This window comes from Ictidomys tridecemlineatus, chromosome 9 (assembly GCF_052094955.1).
Source record: "Ictidomys tridecemlineatus isolate mIctTri1 chromosome 9, mIctTri1.hap1, whole genome shotgun sequence".
NCBI classification, from domain to species: Eukaryota; Metazoa; Chordata; class Mammalia; order Rodentia; family Sciuridae; genus Ictidomys; species Ictidomys tridecemlineatus.
This window is the reverse complement of record NC_135485.1, coordinates 131,209,739-131,227,701: the sequence shown is the minus strand read 5'-3', so window position 1 is coordinate 131,227,701 and position 17,963 is coordinate 131,209,739. Positions and strand designations below refer to the sequence as shown.

The following is a 17,963-nucleotide window of genomic DNA, read 5'->3' as shown; positions in this document are numbered from 1 at the left end:
TTATAAATTCATTCCTTATAAGGTTTGTATATCATATTTGTTTTGTTTGTTTTTATTTGTTCTTATGAGTTGTGCATGATAGAAGAATGTATTTTGACACATTATACATATATGGAGTATAATTTTTCCATTTTTCTGGTTGTACATGATGTGGAATTACATTGGTTGTGTATTCATACATGCATATAGGAAAGTAATGGCTGATTCATTCTACTGTCTTTCCCATTCCCTTTCTCCCCTCCTTCCTTCATTCTCCTTTGTCTAATCCAAACTACATTAATTCTTCTCTAATCCCTACCCCTTATTGTGAGTTACCATCCACTTATCAGAGAGAACATTCAGCCTGTGGTTTTTTGGCTTATTTCACCTAGCATGATGCTCTTTAGTTCCATTCATTTATTGTCAAATGCCTTAATTTCATTCTACTTTATGGCTGAGTAATAGTCTACTGCTTATATATACCACATTTCCTTCATCCATTTGTCTGTTGAAGGACAGCTAGGCTGGTTCCATAGTTTAGCTATTATGAATTGAGAAACTTTACACCAAAAAATCCAAATAACCCAATTAATAAGTGGGCAAAGGAACTGAATAGGCATTTCACAGAAGAAATACAATTGGTCAACAAATATAGGAAAAAAACGTTCAACATTTCTAGCAGTTACAGAAAATAATATTAAAACTACATTGAGATCCCATCTCACTCCTGTCTGAATGGCAACCATCAAGTAGACAAGTAACAAGAAATGTTGGTGAAGATGGGGGCAAGGGGGCGGGTACATGCACGCATTGCCGGTAGGACTGCAAATTGGTGTAGTCACTCTGGAAAGTAGTATGGAGATGCCTCAGAAAACTTGGAATGGAATCACCAGTTGACCCAGCTATCCCACTCCTTGGTTTATACCTAAAGGACTTAAAATCAGCATACTACAGGAATGCAACCACATCAGTGTATATTGTGCTTTTATTGGAAACTATAAAAATCTCCATCATTGGCTAGTTCTGGCCACTTGCAAATTAAGTCATCCAATCCCTAGCTATTCCCTAATGTCAACATTCTCAGTAAGCTTAGCATGCTTTCTTAAAGCCCCCTGCTCCTCCTTCTTTACTCCCTGTGACCAGTGACCAGTACAGACAATGCATTCTCTGAAGCATCGCAGGGCACAGAACTCAGTTCCTCTCCTTCCCTCATCTTTATATCTGAACAATTTCAACATCTTTGTTACCAAGCTCTTAATTCTTGCCCATGTTGAGGATCATTACCTTCCTGGTGATGTCCTCATTTCCTGTAGGATTACTATTCCATCTTTTATGTTAGCTGTCTGCACCTGCAGTGTGGAAGTTCACTTCTATCTGGGTTGTCAGTCACTCTGCCTGAAGCACAGGCTACAATACTTAATCCCTCCTCAGCAATTTCAAACACTGATAGAAGAACATTCAAACACTGTAATACCATTTTCATGTCATCTGTTAGCTATCTCCAATTCCTTGTTGGTCACACTGTCCAGCACATTGTAAATGCCACGAATGTCAAGATTATGGTAGCTCTACTCACAGGTATACCCTCAGTGCTTGGAACATGGAAAGTACTTGTCGTTTATTGCACAACTGTTGCCTGGTTACAACCACAAGTTTTTATCTAATTTGTATGTACTTTGAAGTCTTTTTATTTTGCCCTTGTATTCTCTGATTTAGATTTCCTCCACTCCCACTTCCATCCCATTTCTTTATTGGGATGGAAATTCCACTGAAATTCCATGGTTATAATCAAGCTCAATTCTACCTTTTCACTGAAGCCTTCCTGAATATTCCAGTCAGAAATAACAGTTCTTTAAATCTACAGGTCCATGTTGCTTTGTCTTTATACGTTGAAGATTTATTCAATTTTCCCTTAATCTAGCTCCTATAGCCAAGTAAAATAACAAATATGAACATTAAAGTTTGTTATCAATGAATTGTTAACCTATTTTCTCCACTGGATATGTTATTTGTGGCTAGAAAATGTAATTTACTTAATGAATTATAATAATGTTAATAACAATAATACCTGGAATATAGTAGAAAAGTGAGAATTTATTAGATGAATGAATATTGGTGACAACAGCCCATATTTATTGAGTACTTAAATGTGCTGTTAGATTATAATACACACTATATATTCAGGATCTTACTTAATTTTCAAAACAAACTTTTGAAACAACATTTCCCCAGAATTACAGATAGTAAAGTGGATTCTCAATGAGATTATACAACTTGTCTAGTCTCATGCTAGTAAGTTTAAATTTTATATATTTTCCAATGTATGACTCACTAAAAAAAAGAAAAAAAAATAGTTGTGTTAGATTCAATGTTCAGTGTCTAGTGATGCTTATATTCTCCATTAGCTGTAGTAATTATGTACATACACTAAATTGTTCGGCAAAGTTTGCTTACGTGGAGATTCTAGATATTTATTTCTGAAATGAAGGTATTTTTGTGACTACATCAAAAATATGACTAAACTCTATCATCCTAATATTCACTGATTTACTAGACAAACATCCAGCACATGCACATGATTTTGAGGTGAGATTTTCACATTGGAACAGAAAAGATATGTATTAGAATTGATGCAATTCTTAAGAACAAGGCCTAAGAGGGGCAATTACATACAATTCACTGAAGAACCACTCCAAAAGACACACTCAAGTTGCAAAGAAAGTGATCTGGATGCAAGATCTTAATTACTTTTGCTTTCCTGACATCATTTGTATTTTCACACAGATCTTATTTCTTCTTTTAATTTTTAATTGGTTCTTATTCCTTTCACCTTCCTTTTTCCCTTGCTCTATCTCTGCATTTGTTTAACTGTTGCAGTCCCGAGCAACACCCATCACTGCCATTCTGTATCCTTCTCTTCTTCAGTCCTGTGCTCCCCTCTCTCTCTTGCCCTCTCTGTTCCCTGAAGGATTCCTCTGACTCAGAGAGCAAGTGTCTTACTTATAATCAATGGAATTACTCACAGTTTGCCAACAATTTTTTTCAGGTCTTATTTCTTTGTTTTAGTATCTTTCCAAGTTTTTATTTCATAAATTCACAAAGGAGGCAAATTTATCATATGTGGATTTATCATAACTTTTTCTTTTCTGCTTAAATCATGTTCAGAGTTCATATTCATAATTCAAGGGAATTAATGGAGAAATATTCTCCACATTTAATTAAGATGTTGAATGTAAAAATTAGATAGCACAACTAATTTACATTTACAATCTTTGCTTAGATTCTGTTGCAACTCTAAAACTCTCCAGAGGTTTTTGCACCCCAGACTGCCTCTGCCTCCCTCACTTTCCCCTCACCACACCTGCACGTTCCACCTGAGGTCTGGCTCCTTAATTAGTTCCTACCTAGAGACCTTGTGTGTTCTCTCAAGCAGAAGGTATTTACTTCTTCCTGGACCCATCATAGTCCTAGATCCATATATTTAACATAGCATTATTACTTTTTACATTGTATAAAATAATTTTTGAAAATTAATTTCTTTCCTAAATTTTAAGCAATTTAAATATAGGCATTATGAATTTAATGTATTTATCTTCCCCTTAACACAGATCATGACGCTAAAAAAAAAGTCAATAAATATAAATATTCTCAAGGTCAAGTCAGGTTGCCTTCTTTGTCTGTAAATCATAAAGGGAATTACTATTCCTAATTGAAGAATAAAAAATTTGATGTACTATTAAGACAATGCTTATTAGAGTTTGGAAATAAAGATACAAATATATAGAGAGAATATATTCCATCTGAGAATATTTATCTATCCATCCATCTAGATATTCTATATAGGAACAAAAAACTTATGACTAAATGGCTAAATTTCTACAGAATATGAATTAACTTTCTGGATGCTATCTAAAATAAGAATAAAGTCAGACTTCCTTTAAAACATACTTACTGCTGATTGAATACCATTTAAAATTTTTTATTGGAAGTTAGTTTTATACTTCCAGAAATGCTGAAAATTAGAACAGTTTCTATATGATCTTCATCTATGTTTCCCTTCTGTTAATTACTTTATTAACTCAGATTATTTTTCAAACCTAAGATATTTATGCTATGCTATTAAAGAAGAGAATGCATTTAATTTTTTTTTTCTGCTACCACCCTATTCTCTTATAGCAGTCCATGTTTCATTTAATTGCTGTATTTTCTCAGGCTCTTCCATTGTCTTTGGTGATCTTGCTGTTTTTGCAGATAATCAGTTATCTCATGGAATGTCCCTTGGGTCAGGCCTTTCTTGTGTTTTCTGATGATTAGATCAAGTTCTACACCACTGGACAGGTTACTATGGAAAGACCTGGCCTCATCAGAGCTCCACTCCAGGAAGTGTTGAGTTCAGGTTAACTTTGATGTTTGGGGCATCTGCTATTACCAGTAGTTGATTTATCTCTATAAAGTTTTGGGATTGGGGGTATATAATAGAAGCGTATTAAAATATCTTGTTTTTGCTTAAAGTTTTACCTACTGATTTTAGCATACAGTTTTAATGATTGATGGGATACATTTCTACTAAATTTGATGCACACTGTCATTAGCAATTATTACTGTTATATCTGAATAATGATATTCTGTTTATCTCATCCTTTCTACATTTATTTACTGGAAATATCCTGAGAGGAATAATTAACCTCTGTCCTACATTCATTTATTTATTCAGCTACTTATTAATATCAACGTGGACTTCTCTAGTTAGATGATAAATATTTCCCAAAGGCCCCTGTGTTAAAGGCTTGGTCATCCGGCTGGCAGCAGCAGGTAGTGGTGGGACCTTTAAAAGATGGGGCTTGATGGGAGGTCTTAGGTCATCCTGTCCTGGAAGAGGACTGTGGGACTATGGGCTCTTCCCCGCTTCCTTTCTTTTGCTTCTCAGCCATGAAATGATCGATTTCCTCCACCACACACTCTTAGCATGATGTGCTGCTAAACCAACAGGGATCTAAACCAACAGGGACAATAGATCATGGACTGGAATCCCCAAAATTGCGAACTAAAATAAATCTTTTCTCAGGTGCTATAGGAATAGAAAGCTGACTAACACATGGACCCAAGGATATTTTGTTCTCTGGTTTATGATCCTAGGGTGCTGCTCAAATTGTGCCAAATGTGTCTATCGGGACAAAGGTTGGTTCTGTGCCTTTCATTGCTATTCCTTCTTTTTAAGGTTTTCTTTTTTAAAGCACTTTCTTACTTTCTGGCACTCTAGATACTCCAGACACATCTTCTATCTCACTTGCCCAACCTATTATCAAACAATTTTTCAAGGAATTCTAGTCTTTGAATTGAAAAATAGTGTTTAGAAATGAAGCTCTGAAGGCTTGTTATGCTTACTGCTATTAAGTGTACATTTATTTCTATCCCCCCTTTTTTAAAAAACATTTTTGAGTGGCCAATGGATGTTCATTTCATTTATTTATATGTGGTGCTAAGAATCAAACCCAGTGCCTCATACATGCTAGGCAAGCACTCTACCACTGAGCCACCACCCCGGCCTCTCTTTCTATCCCTTTAAGTAGCTACAGCTAGGGGGAAAAATCATGCTTACAACTAAGCCATGTGCACATCTGTATTTATTTTCTTATTTATACTAGCAACAATAACAAAATCATCAGTCTATGTTGATATCTCTGACTTCAAAACTACCATAGTGTCCTTTATTTTCTCTAGCATTAAGAAACATGACTCTTATCATCAAAATGCTTACATATTTGGTTAACCCTCATATACAAATTAAATAACTTCACTGTTCATCCATAACCCTGTAAGAAATAAATTTATCAAGAGGGGTACAAATTTTGTAGTTTTCTCATTTATCCTTATAATATCCAGCCTTTTCCAATGTTTATTTAGGATTGATCCTTTCTTTCTGACTCTTCATCAAATGATAATTTTCATTATTTTACTTATCATTTATTATTATTTTAAACAATATAATAAAAGTAAGTTAAAATAAAAGCAGGTGAGGGTATTGAATTCTAGAGAACATTTCCATACTAGTAAGCATGAAAATAATCAATGTTTGAAGAAAACGGCATAACTATTCATTCTAAACGGCATAGCTATACATTCTTTAAGGCGAATAACAAGAAGGAAAAAAAAACAGGAGAAAAGTCCCCTCAACATTGTTCACTTTTAAACTTCATGGAATAAACTCTAAATCAGCAGGCTGGCAGAAGGATGCAAATTCTGCAATAGCATTGCTTTCTCTTCCTCATCTCCCAACCCAACCATGATCTTCCATGGATACCAAGAAGTATTTTCTGCAGACAGATTTCATGTCTGGATGTGGAAGAAGCAAACAAGGTCTCCCTCTTGCTTCTCGTCTTTCTAAATCACTTTTGATTCTGCGCATCTAGCTCAGAGGCACCCCTAAAACACTTGGTTATATTCCAACCATGTAGAACTCCAAAGAATTTGGGCTTAAACGGTCTTTGTACATTTCAGGTCTTTGTACGCTCAGGTCAAAGATTTAAAGCTTTGAAGATTTAAAGATTTAACTTTGATAGCCGAAGGGTGACTGTGGAGAGCAGTGACAGAGAATGAGAGAGCAGTGACTGAGATTGGTGGTCTCTGATGACCTCATGACTGTGGTGCACCTGGTGCCTGGGATATGGCGAAGTGACTCTGAGGACAACTGGGAAATAGCTACTGAGTGTTCTTCTCGGACCTGACGTGAATGGAAGTCACAGGGAACAGTTTGCTCTCTTGCTATGGGTATGTTCACTTTGTCAAATGGAATGAAATAAGAGTCAGCCAATCCCAAAAAAACAAATGCCGAATGCTTTCTTTGATATAAGGAGGCTGATTCATAGTGGGGTAGGGACGGGGAGCATGGGAGGAATAGATGAATTCTAGAAAGGGCAGAGGGGTGGGAGGGGAAGGGAGGGGACATGGGTTATAAATGATGATGTAATGTGTGATCATTATTATCCAAAGTACATATGTGAATATACTTTGTATACAACCAGAGATATGAAAAATTGTGAATTGGTGTGAATATACTTTGTATACAACCAGAGATATGAAAAATTGTGTTCTATATGTATAATAAGAATTCTGTTTAGAAATGAAGCTCTGAGGACTCGTTATGTTTGTTGCTATTAAGTGCTCATTTATTTCTATCCTATATATTTATATATATGTGAGTGTGTATATATATATGTAACAGATTGTGTACAATTGTGTAATCCTTCACCTTAATCAAAGGAGTTTGTTTAAAAAAACATTTTCTATAAGAATCACAATCTCATCTTAGAGAGTCTTATTAAATGATAATTGATAATGATCAATTATCAACATCTCAATGTTGCAAAATCTAAGCTTATCTATGACTACTTCTGTTTTGAATTTTACTTGCAATTACTACAAAAAAAGTAGATTAACATAGAGCAATAACTTACTCCCTTGTCTCTTCAGTTTATAGATAATTGCATGCACTTAAAACACTACACTTATTCTTACAGGAAAGTTGTATTCTTTAAAGTTTACAATAAACTACAGTTGATTTTCCTCTAGGATAGAACAGATATATGAAATAGACTCCATAAGAAAACAAAATTGAGATAATATGGTAACAATCCAATCTGATCAGTAATATCTATATTATCATTTTTTTAAATCTCCCAGTTTATCCTGCTCTTTAAATTGTATATCTTTATGAATTAATTAGTCCTTAGATATATATCACAAAAGTCTTCAGATTTTGGTAATAAATGACAATCATAAAATTCAAGGTAGGAATCTTTTACAGAAAATTTATACAAAAACAGTTAAAAGCTCTCTCATCTTCCTTTTTAAAAAAATAAATCTCTGTGTTTTCCTTCTTTGGCATTTTATGGAATCTAAAAAATTGTTTCTGGCTTTGTGAAAATGGGAAAGTATTCAATGTCAAAGGGAAATAAATCTTACATCATTGAGTCTCATCAAGCTAAAGATACCAGGTTGGTTTGAGGTTTCATAATCGTGTTCCCTTACAGCCTTTTAAAAGCCATTTAATAATAGAAATGAGATGACTCTATTTTTTCCCCAAGCATCTCTTTTAAATCCCTTCAACTACAAAATAGCACCAATAACATAAAATGCAGGCATGCTTATATCAAGAAATAATTTAAGTGTAAGCCCTGACTTTAAAATGGCCTACAAAGTCCTTTGACACAAATCATAAGGCTTTAGGGATATCTCTTTTAAAATAGCCCCAATATTTGACATTGTCTGAAGATAACTATGCTTCCCTGATGGAGTGATACACCCAAACTCTGGAGATACAGAACTCGGGAGTTCTAGCAGGCTCTCTTGTTTGGACCTTCCCTCCGCGTAGAATAGAAAATAAAGGGCCAAAGGGTTAGCTGACACCCACAGGTACACGTCAGCCTCCAATGCCATGCGTAAGTCAATGCAGCTTATGACATAAAATAGCGTTGTTTTAAACATGAAGTAGTTAAGGTTCTTTCCACAGCAACTCATAGATCACTACTTGAGATACCTGAAAACCAACAACACACAAACAAAAGCAACAATGAGTGTGTGTGTGTGTGTGTGTGTGTGTGTGTGTATTGTAACATCATGTCTACAGCACTCATCTAACATTGACAGAGCACTTGTATTTACTCTAATAATGTAGAGTTACATAAGGGAGAGCTTTAATTTTATAAATCACAACAGATTTATTAAACTACTATCTCTAACCTGAACTATTGCTAGCTGTATAGACTAGTACTAAACTACTACTTCATTATGGAAAAACACAATTGCTTTAATTTGAAATCATTAAACTTTATAGCAAATATAATAGTTTGGAATTATATATCTACAACATATTAAATAATTAAAACAGAATAATATGTAAGAATCTGTTTTATAGAATTCATAACCTTTTATTTTTATAAGAAAAATATTTATTTAAATATACTGGAGGAGGATATCATATTTGTAATTTTATAGGTTTTGTTTTTGTTATTGTCATTGCTAAGGCCTCTATTATGATGGACATTCTATTTGTTGCATTTAAGTATCAAATATGCACAAAATAACCATTGTAATGGGTCTGAGGGCACCTGAAGTTAACTGTAGTTTATGTCATTTTTCAATATGAGACATCACATTGATTCTGTTTAGTTGCTTATTTTAAAAGCTAGACAGGTGAACCCTGTATTTCGTGAATTGGCCCACTATTATCTGCAAAGCTATTTCTTTAAGCATAGCAGAGTTATTAATGAAATGTGAATAGACATAACTTACTATGGTAAGAATGAACATACATGTATATATTGCATCCAAGTAACTCACCAGCCAAACACCAAGAGTTAGCCAATCTTCCTTGCATTATCACCTTGCAAATTGTTTTCTGTAATTCAGCTAAACATTCAGATCAGTAACCAGGAATCTTAAGTAGATTGAACTGCAATTCAAAATCTGTTCAATATCTTATAGAAACAAGTAGAAAATTTGGTTTGCCTACCTATCACATCTTTTAACATTTTTATTTTATAATTAAGAAAACTGACAGAGTTCAAATAACTTGGTTCAACCCCTGGAATTACATGTAAGTAGAATTTTCAATCTCTCTTAATATGGAGTTGTGCTCTAGTCTACAAGTACCTATTCTATCTAAACTCCAGCTTCTAAACTTAATGATACAAACAATATTCTTAAAACAAGCTAAATAAGCTTTGTATATATTGTGCACATGCATACATATACTTATATATGTATGTATCATGTGTATATTATAGGTAAAAAATTGGGACTGGGAATCAGCATATAGTACAAATCAGTACTTTTTCCACTCACTTGGCTCTTAGGATATGTAGTAATCTCATATTCTCTAGTTAGATTGTGAAAGAGAAAAACCAGTCTTTCTGCTAAGAGCCATGTTGAGAATCCTGTCCTTCGTGGCTTGCTGTCATATCCACAACATTACAGTCCTGCTTTTCTCTGAATTTCTTGATATAAGTAATCACAAGAACAAAGTTCCTTTTGACATTTTGTTATGGGGTTTTCTTGTGCCCTCTAAGATGCTTCAGAATGTGACTTTATCAAGGTGAAATCCAGTCAAAGGTGAGCCCTGGTCCAATATGACCAGCATCTTTGGAGGAGAGGCTTGGACACAGAACACACAGTGGGCAGGGCACCTGGAGACAGGACCCCACCTTCTGAAGTCGGGGGACTGGCCAGGTGTATCCATCCACAACCAAGGAAAGCCACCACACACGAGGAATCAAAAGAGGACGATCCCTAGGATCCCCAAAGGAATGGTGGCCCTGCTGTCACTTTGATTTCAGACTTTTAGCCTCTCAAAGTGTGAGAGGATCAATTTTGTGTTCTTAAGTGCCACAGTGTGTGGTATTTTGTTTTGGCAGCCCTAGGAAACCTATACACTTCCCACGCCAACATATTTAGGATAAACTGCTGTTTGGGTTTCCAAATAGTAGTTCCCAGTTTCTTCTTTCAAATCAGAGAATCAGAAACTAACGTATTGTTTTCATCCTATTTTACTCTCATCTATTTTTCAGATCATATAATGAAAAACAGGATAGCGTATGCAGTTCTTTCATTTTTAAAGAAGAAACAAGAAGTAAAAGACCACTTCAATTACAATTTTTCTTTGTTTGGTGGAAGTATATTAAGGATCATTACCAAATATTTGAATGCATAATTAAATATGAATTCACATCAATTTGGCCCCAAATTGTCTCTGCGGTTTGATGACACTGCCATCTATCAGTGGCTATAATCCAAATTACCTCTTCCCTCATTACCTTATTCTATCAGTCATTAAGTACTCACGTGTGAGGACTCTCCAGAATGCCTCTCTAAATCATCTTTTCTCTAAACCCAGCTTTTTTTCCTTGGTACAAAACTCTATTGCCTTTGAATAGGGTCTTACTTGATTACTATTTTCTAGTCATAGTAGTTCTAATAAAACCAGCAGATCCATTTTGTTTCAGTGATGGCAAATGGCAGATGTATAGTAAAAATGCTATTATTGTATCATTTCAGATGTTTGACATACTGTATCTCACCCTTCATCAGAAATGAGGGGAGCATGGCTTAGAAAGATTCAACCACAGACTTGGGCCATACATAAGGAGTGGTAGAAATGTAACTCACACTCAGGCCTGTCATGCTCCCAGATACATCGACTTTTTACTAATACCCAAAATGTCTTTTCACACTGGCCATTAGGAAAAGCATGTTGGTTGATAGCTCTTAAGTGATCTGGTTTCTTTATCACTTGTTGATACTTTGAGATTTGGTGATTTTTTAAAGACCATTCCATATTGTGATGTTCAAACTATTGACAGTGTTTAGGGAAGAGTTCCTAAATTCCTTGGCCAATCCAATTCATTTTATTTCAGTTCTTTCATTTTATATAATATGTTGTGGAAAAGATCTAAATTATAATTTTAGCTGTTGATAAAGTTTATCAAATAAAATTATACATAAGAATAACTATGACCATACTTCAGCTTGTACATAAACTGGTTGTGTATGTGTGACTCATATGTTCAAACTAAAAGACCAAACACTTACTTTTTCTGATTATAAAACTATAGAAGATTCTAAAACAGAACAGAGATTTTTTATTTTAACTCTTTCTAAAACCACTTTATTGGGGCTAGGGTTTTGGTTCAGCAGTAGAGCACTCACCTAGCACATGCAAAGCCCTGGGTTCAATTCTCAGCACCACATAAAAATTAACAAGTAAAATAAAGGTATTGTGTCCAAAACAACTAAAAATATAAATATTTAAAAAAACACTTTATTGAGGATTTATTGACATACCGAAACCTATACATACTTAATGTATGTAACTTGATGAGTTTGAAAATAAGTATCCACCTTTGAATCCATCACCATGGGTTGTGCCATAAAACTATTCATCAGCCCCCAAAGTTTCCTCCCACCCTCTTTATTATTTTCACATATTTCTGTATATGATAAGGACACTGTATAAAATCTACCTTCGTATCAAAGTTTTAAATATATAATACAGTGTTCATTACTAGGGACACTGTACTGTACAGTAGATCTCTAGGGCACATAAATCCTGCATCTCTAGAACTTTTTATCCTTCACTAATACTTCCTTATTTTCCCCTCTTCAAGTTCCCAGAAAACACCATTTTACTCTTTGCTTATGTTAAGTCTGACCCTTAGCTTTCTTATGAAAGCAATTTGATGTGGTATTCACCCTTCAGGACCTGTTTTTTTCCTCTTAATTTGATGCCCCTAAGGCTCATTCAATTTGTTGGCAAATGGCAGGATTTCCTTCCTTTTTGAGGCTAAAAATATACCATTATTTATATGTGGTACAATTTCTTTGTCCAAATGTTCCCCAATGGGCATTTAAGTAACTTCCATCCCTTGATCATTGAGAACAATGATGGTGCAGATCTCTCCTTGAGATTCCTAAAGCAATTCTTCAGAGATAAACCTAAGAACAGAATTGCTCCATCATTTCATGTGGAAATTCTATTTTTAATTTTTGGAGAAACCCCCATACTTACCAAGTCTACCCAAATTCACATTTCTACCAATAATACACAAGGATTAACTCATTTTAACTTCTAAATTATAACCATTATATTGTGGACAATGGTTACAAAACTGGTTGTCAGATGTGTTTTTAGATGCCTCGATGCATACATGTTTGTATGTGAGTTAATAAACTTATCATGAAAGATGTGATTACCCAAAGTAACTTAAGGCCCCCTCAAAGATGGACACTATTAAAATATCCACAGCTGTGAAGAGTGGTGTCTTGGATCATGGTCTTGGACTGCCTCAGAGCTGTGGCTGAATGTTGCTTAGGGAACTTTCTGTGCAAAGATGCAGAATTAAGATTGCCCAGGAGCTAATGGTGATGCTTTGCCCAAGGAAGTTCTGCGCAAGGGCATGGAATTATATCAGCTTTGATCTTGAACTCAGATACCAGGTGCCAGACATTCAGGATTTCTGAGCATAATAAGATAATCATAATAGCTTGCAAGTGTTGTGACCCTCAAGCCTGCCTACTTTGCAGAAACTTTCCCACAGAAAACCTTTTGATGATAAAACCTATATAATAAATGTGCTGTGCTAGTTCTGGGTTACTGTTCCTCCATCAGAGGTAGGTCTCCCAACTGGTCCCACCTTTCTCTTTGTAAATGTTAGTGTGTCTCTCTTAAACCCCCATGGCCCCTTGCTGGTCTTTAGGATTCAGCTATGCAGGTCACGACATTTATTATTCAAAAAAGAGAAACTTTTGAGAAGGTAAGGGTAAGGCCGGGGAGGTACCACGAACAGTGATGCTAAGACACAAGACATAATAATCTGGAGCGTTTGCTGGAAAAACCACACATATCAGTCATCCTATAAATAAATACACAGAATGTTGATAGAGCAACATTCAAAGGTGGTTTGAGAATAATTTTTATATCATTGTCATTAAGGAATATCAAGAGAATACGTAGAATGGTAACAAATATGATACCATATCAGTCACTCTGGATCCTACTCAGGTACAATTATGAAGACACAGAGACAAACCCACAGAAATACAGTCATCTCATCTTAGACATAGGTGCCCAAAACATACAATGGAGAAAAGACAGCCTCTTCAACAAATGGTGTTGGAAAAACTGGGAAATCCATATGTAGCAAAATGAAATTAAATCCCTCTCTCTCACCCTGCACAAACCTCAACTCAAAGTGGATCAGGTCTTAGGCAATAGACCACAGACCCTGTGCCTAATGGAGAGAAAAAGGAGGCCCATATCTACATCATGTCAGCTTAAGAACTGACTTCCTTAACAGGACTCCTAAAACACAAGAAGGAAAATCAAGAATTAACAAATGGGATGGAATTAAACTAAACAGCTTCTTCACAGCAAAGGAAACAATCAAGAATGTGAAGAGAGAGACTTCAGCATGGGAGAAAATCTTTGCCACTTGCACCTCAGGCAGAGCATTAATCTCCAGGGTATATAAAGAACTCAAAATCTTAACACTAAAAAACCAAATAACCCAATCAATAAATGGGCAAAAAAAAAAAAAAAAAAAAAAAACCTGAATAGAGTCTTCCCAGAAGAAGAAATACAATAGGTCAACGAATGTATGAAAACATGTTCAACATCTCTAGCAGTTAGAGAAATGCAAATTAAAACTACACTGAGATTCTATCTCACTCCTCTCAGAATGGCAAATATCAAGAATACAACTAACAATAAATATTGATGAGGATGGAGGGGAAAAGAAACATGCACACATTGCTGATAGAACTAGAAATTAGTGCCACCGCTGTGGAAAGCAGTATGGAGATTCCTCGTAAAACCTGGAATGGAACCACCATTTGACCCAGTTATCCCACTCTACAGTTTATACCCAAAGGATTTAAAATCAGCATACTACAGTGATACAGCCACATCACTGTTTATAGAATCTCAATTCACAACAGCTAAACTATGAAACTATCCTAGGTTCTATAGTTGAATGAAGAAAATGTGGTATATATACACAATGGGATATTATTCAGTCATAAAGAAGAATGAAATTATGGCATTTGCTGGTAAATGGATGGAACTAAAGAATATCATGCTAAGTAAAATAAGCCAATCCCTAAAAACCAAAGGCCAAATGTTCAAATCTTCTTTCTGATATGTAGATACAAACTCATAATAAAGTGGGGTGGATAAAGTAGGGAAGTTACTGTATATATGTATAATATGTCAAAACACATTTTACTGTCATGTATAATTAATAAGAACAAATAAAAACCTAATATTTCTCCTTGACAAACTGAGCACATCAAAATGCCACCTTCCACCTATTTAATCTTAGTAGCACCTCCCCCATTCCCATGGGACAAAGTGTCTCTGTGGGTGGTCACCTTTAAATCAGAGAGACTGACTGCCTGTTTGCCTACTTTTGCCCTTCGGTTTCTTAAAAGCACATGGAAAACAAGTTTGGTTTTCTGTCTTCCATTCTTTCTTTCCCAGTTCAAGCAGTAGCACAACAGTTAGCTATTTTCTACCATAAATATTATTTTTCAAGAAGCTGATACTCTGTGCACTTTTATCTCTAATTCAACTCAGGTGCTACATTCACAAAGCGTTGCCCAGAAATACAGCAATAAACATACCGCAGTCTCTTTTAGACTATTGAGTCATTACCAGCTGTAATAGTTGCATCTTCCTCTGTACATAACTCTTAGGCTTTTGATTTGGGTCTACCAACAGTCCTGCTTTTTAAAGGAGGACACGCTGTAACATAATTTGCCATTTTTAAAATAATGATCCATCTTACCTTTCAAGTGAGGGCTGTGTACATGCATTCTTTGCAGGTGTAGATTCACTGGAACAAATTCTAATGTTTTCTCTCCTTTGCTGCTGCTTGATTTGAAAGAAGACCCTAGGAAGGGAAAAAATGGAACATTATTAGTACATAAATAAATAAAAAGGTTTTGTGTGTTGAAAAGACTATTGAATAGAAAAACTTCAGGAAGAAAAACATGTCCTGTGTTTACAAGTTTTCTTCTCAGAAATTCTATTTTTTGAAATAAATTATTCCACATATTCTTATGGTAATACGGTGGGATAGAACAGTATGTGTTAAGGTGCTAATATATTAAGAAATAAGATTTTTAAAAATCTGTGGTGCTTTCATCTCCATAACAATAATGCCCACTATTGTTTTCCTTTGACACAGTTAGAATGCAAGTGAGTTTGAGTGAGTCCAGTTGCTGCTTTCATACCTGCGTCCTTGCTAAGCTCTGTCAGAATGTCTTGGTACATATTCACCATTTGATCACAGTGAGTAAGGACTTTTTTCCGTAGATTGTCCCAGTGTGGGGAGAGCTCCCCAAGCTCTTTCAGCTCCTGGTTTCTGTGGGGGAAAAAAACAAAACAGAAATTCTTTACTTTTATCTCAAATCTTCAGGCACAGATTCCTTAACCAGGGCTGTCAAGCTAATAAGAAATTGCTTTAATACCCTTATCAGGAAAGTTCTATGAAGTTATTTATTGGAATTTTTAAAAATAATTTAATACAAAGGACAATATGATTTAGGGCAGGCTATGCAAACATTAAAAACATGTCAAAAGAGGGGGAAAAGGTTAAATTCCTTGATGAACTCCTCACAAAGATGGAGGTCTTACTATTGTAAATATGTGGAAAGAACATTCCATTAAAAAGCAAATACCCAAACCTCAATATAAATACAGCTAAGTTCTGGGCCTTAATTATCCAAAATCAAAGAACATGAAAAAGGCTATCTGCCTAGGTCTAAAGGAAACATGAGACACACAGGTAAACCAGTTTAGATAGTGTAGCTATAAAATTCAGAGCTTGAATAAGAAAGAAATTATATTTCCAGGTATGATTTTTTTTTGGCATTAGTTTCTCCCAAGAGGCCAATTTCAAATCCGTATGCATATGTGTTGTATCTTCTAAATCAAAAGGAAGAGCTAATCATGCCATTTAGGTTTTAATTATTAACTTTTATCTAAATCTCTACCCTTTAGCCAAGTTAATTTAAATCATCAGAATACCTTTTTTTAAATTATAGTGATAAATGGTCTAATATGCTGCTTGGTTAGATCTCTTATTCATTTCTGTAACCTTTTACCAACAACATTTTCATGAGGCTAATTTAACCAGCAATAATGAACCTTCTTTGCTATTTTGGCTATGAAACATGCTAAATACCAAGCTAATAAATAAGAAAGATGTAGAATCTTTAACATCCTCTTAAACGCAAGAATAATGGATGGTGTGCAAAAATGTGACTTGCTTTCAAATGTGGTACCTGCCTTGGCTGTGTTTTGATGGGTATGCAGTGTGGTATTGCTGCACCTTTCACCTGAGATCTTTATAATCTTTGTGAACATTAATCTAATTCTCAACTTTTCCCAAAATTAACATTTATGACACAACATGCATGGGACAAGAAATAATTAATCAATAGACAATTAATCAATAGACAGTAACAGGAGTTTGTGACCAATGGGGAGGCATAGGCAGGTTGAAATTTTGTGGTGTCAACTTCTTAGCCCTCAAATGGCAGGATTTGTTTAAATTAAGAACAAACCAATGACAGCCCAAGCACATAATTCCAGGAGCTTGATCCCTCCCACTGCAGAATAATCCCAGCAATGAGGTCAAAACTGAGACAGATAGCAAGTGGGATATATCAGTTTAATTGGTAAGGATTCAGGCTTTGATTCCAATATATAATGATAATAAAAATATTAGCTAATTTTTCTTGTTTAATATTAATACATATGCTATGGGTTTGTGATTTATGTTGTCTAAATCCTAATGAGAAGTAAGAAGTGAGGCATCATCAAGAGGAAGAGGTGGGTATGAAGCCATGACTTCAGTGTGGAATACATACAATCTCCTTGCCCAAGAAGTTTGGCAAAATATAACCAGAAAAACTTAGCACTCTGTTGTGGAGTGACTTGAGATAAAAATATGAGGTGTCCATGAGCAGTTGTTTTACATTTACTGAACACCTCCAACATGCCATGATTTATACAGAAAAATACACAGGCATGGTACTGAGAAGTGGCATATCCTGAAAGAGCCAGCCAACCAACATATACCATCACTCTGCCTACAGAAAAGTTCAAATACAGAGCAGTTAAGAAGCTGTAAAACAGAATGCAGAAGAGTAAGAGGGCAGCCATTTTTAAAAAAATTCATATTAGTACATTAAAAAGAGATAAGGAGAGAAGATCAATGGATGCACCAAAATTGGTAGTCTTTTCGATCAGGAAGTCTAGGGCTCTTTGTTTTTAAGTATATTTGTCACTCAGTGAACAAGAACATCTGAGTTCAAAAATTTGGCTTTGTGTCTCAATACACTTTTTCTTACAGGGTCTGAAATAAAGCATTTCAGGACCACAAGGAGGTTAAAACACACACACACACACACACACACACACACAC

At 35.1% G+C, this 17,963-nt stretch overlaps 1 protein-coding gene across 13 annotated transcripts in view; it reads right to left on the bottom strand.

Annotated features, from left to right (window-relative positions):
• Window positions 1-17,963, bottom strand: part of Inpp4b (inositol polyphosphate-4-phosphatase type II B) — a 750,819-nt gene that overhangs the window by 150,676 nt on the left and 582,180 nt on the right. For all 13 annotated transcript variants that reach the window (XM_021727898.3, XM_040293274.2, XM_021727894.3 and 10 more), the window contains 2 exons: window positions 15,766-15,896; window positions 15,318-15,422 (listed from right to left, as the gene is read on the bottom strand). In XM_021727898.3, the coding sequence (XP_021583573.2) occupies window positions 15,318-15,422; window positions 15,766-15,896 (236 nt within the window). The remainder of the gene's footprint in view (window positions 1-15,317; window positions 15,423-15,765; window positions 15,897-17,963) is intronic.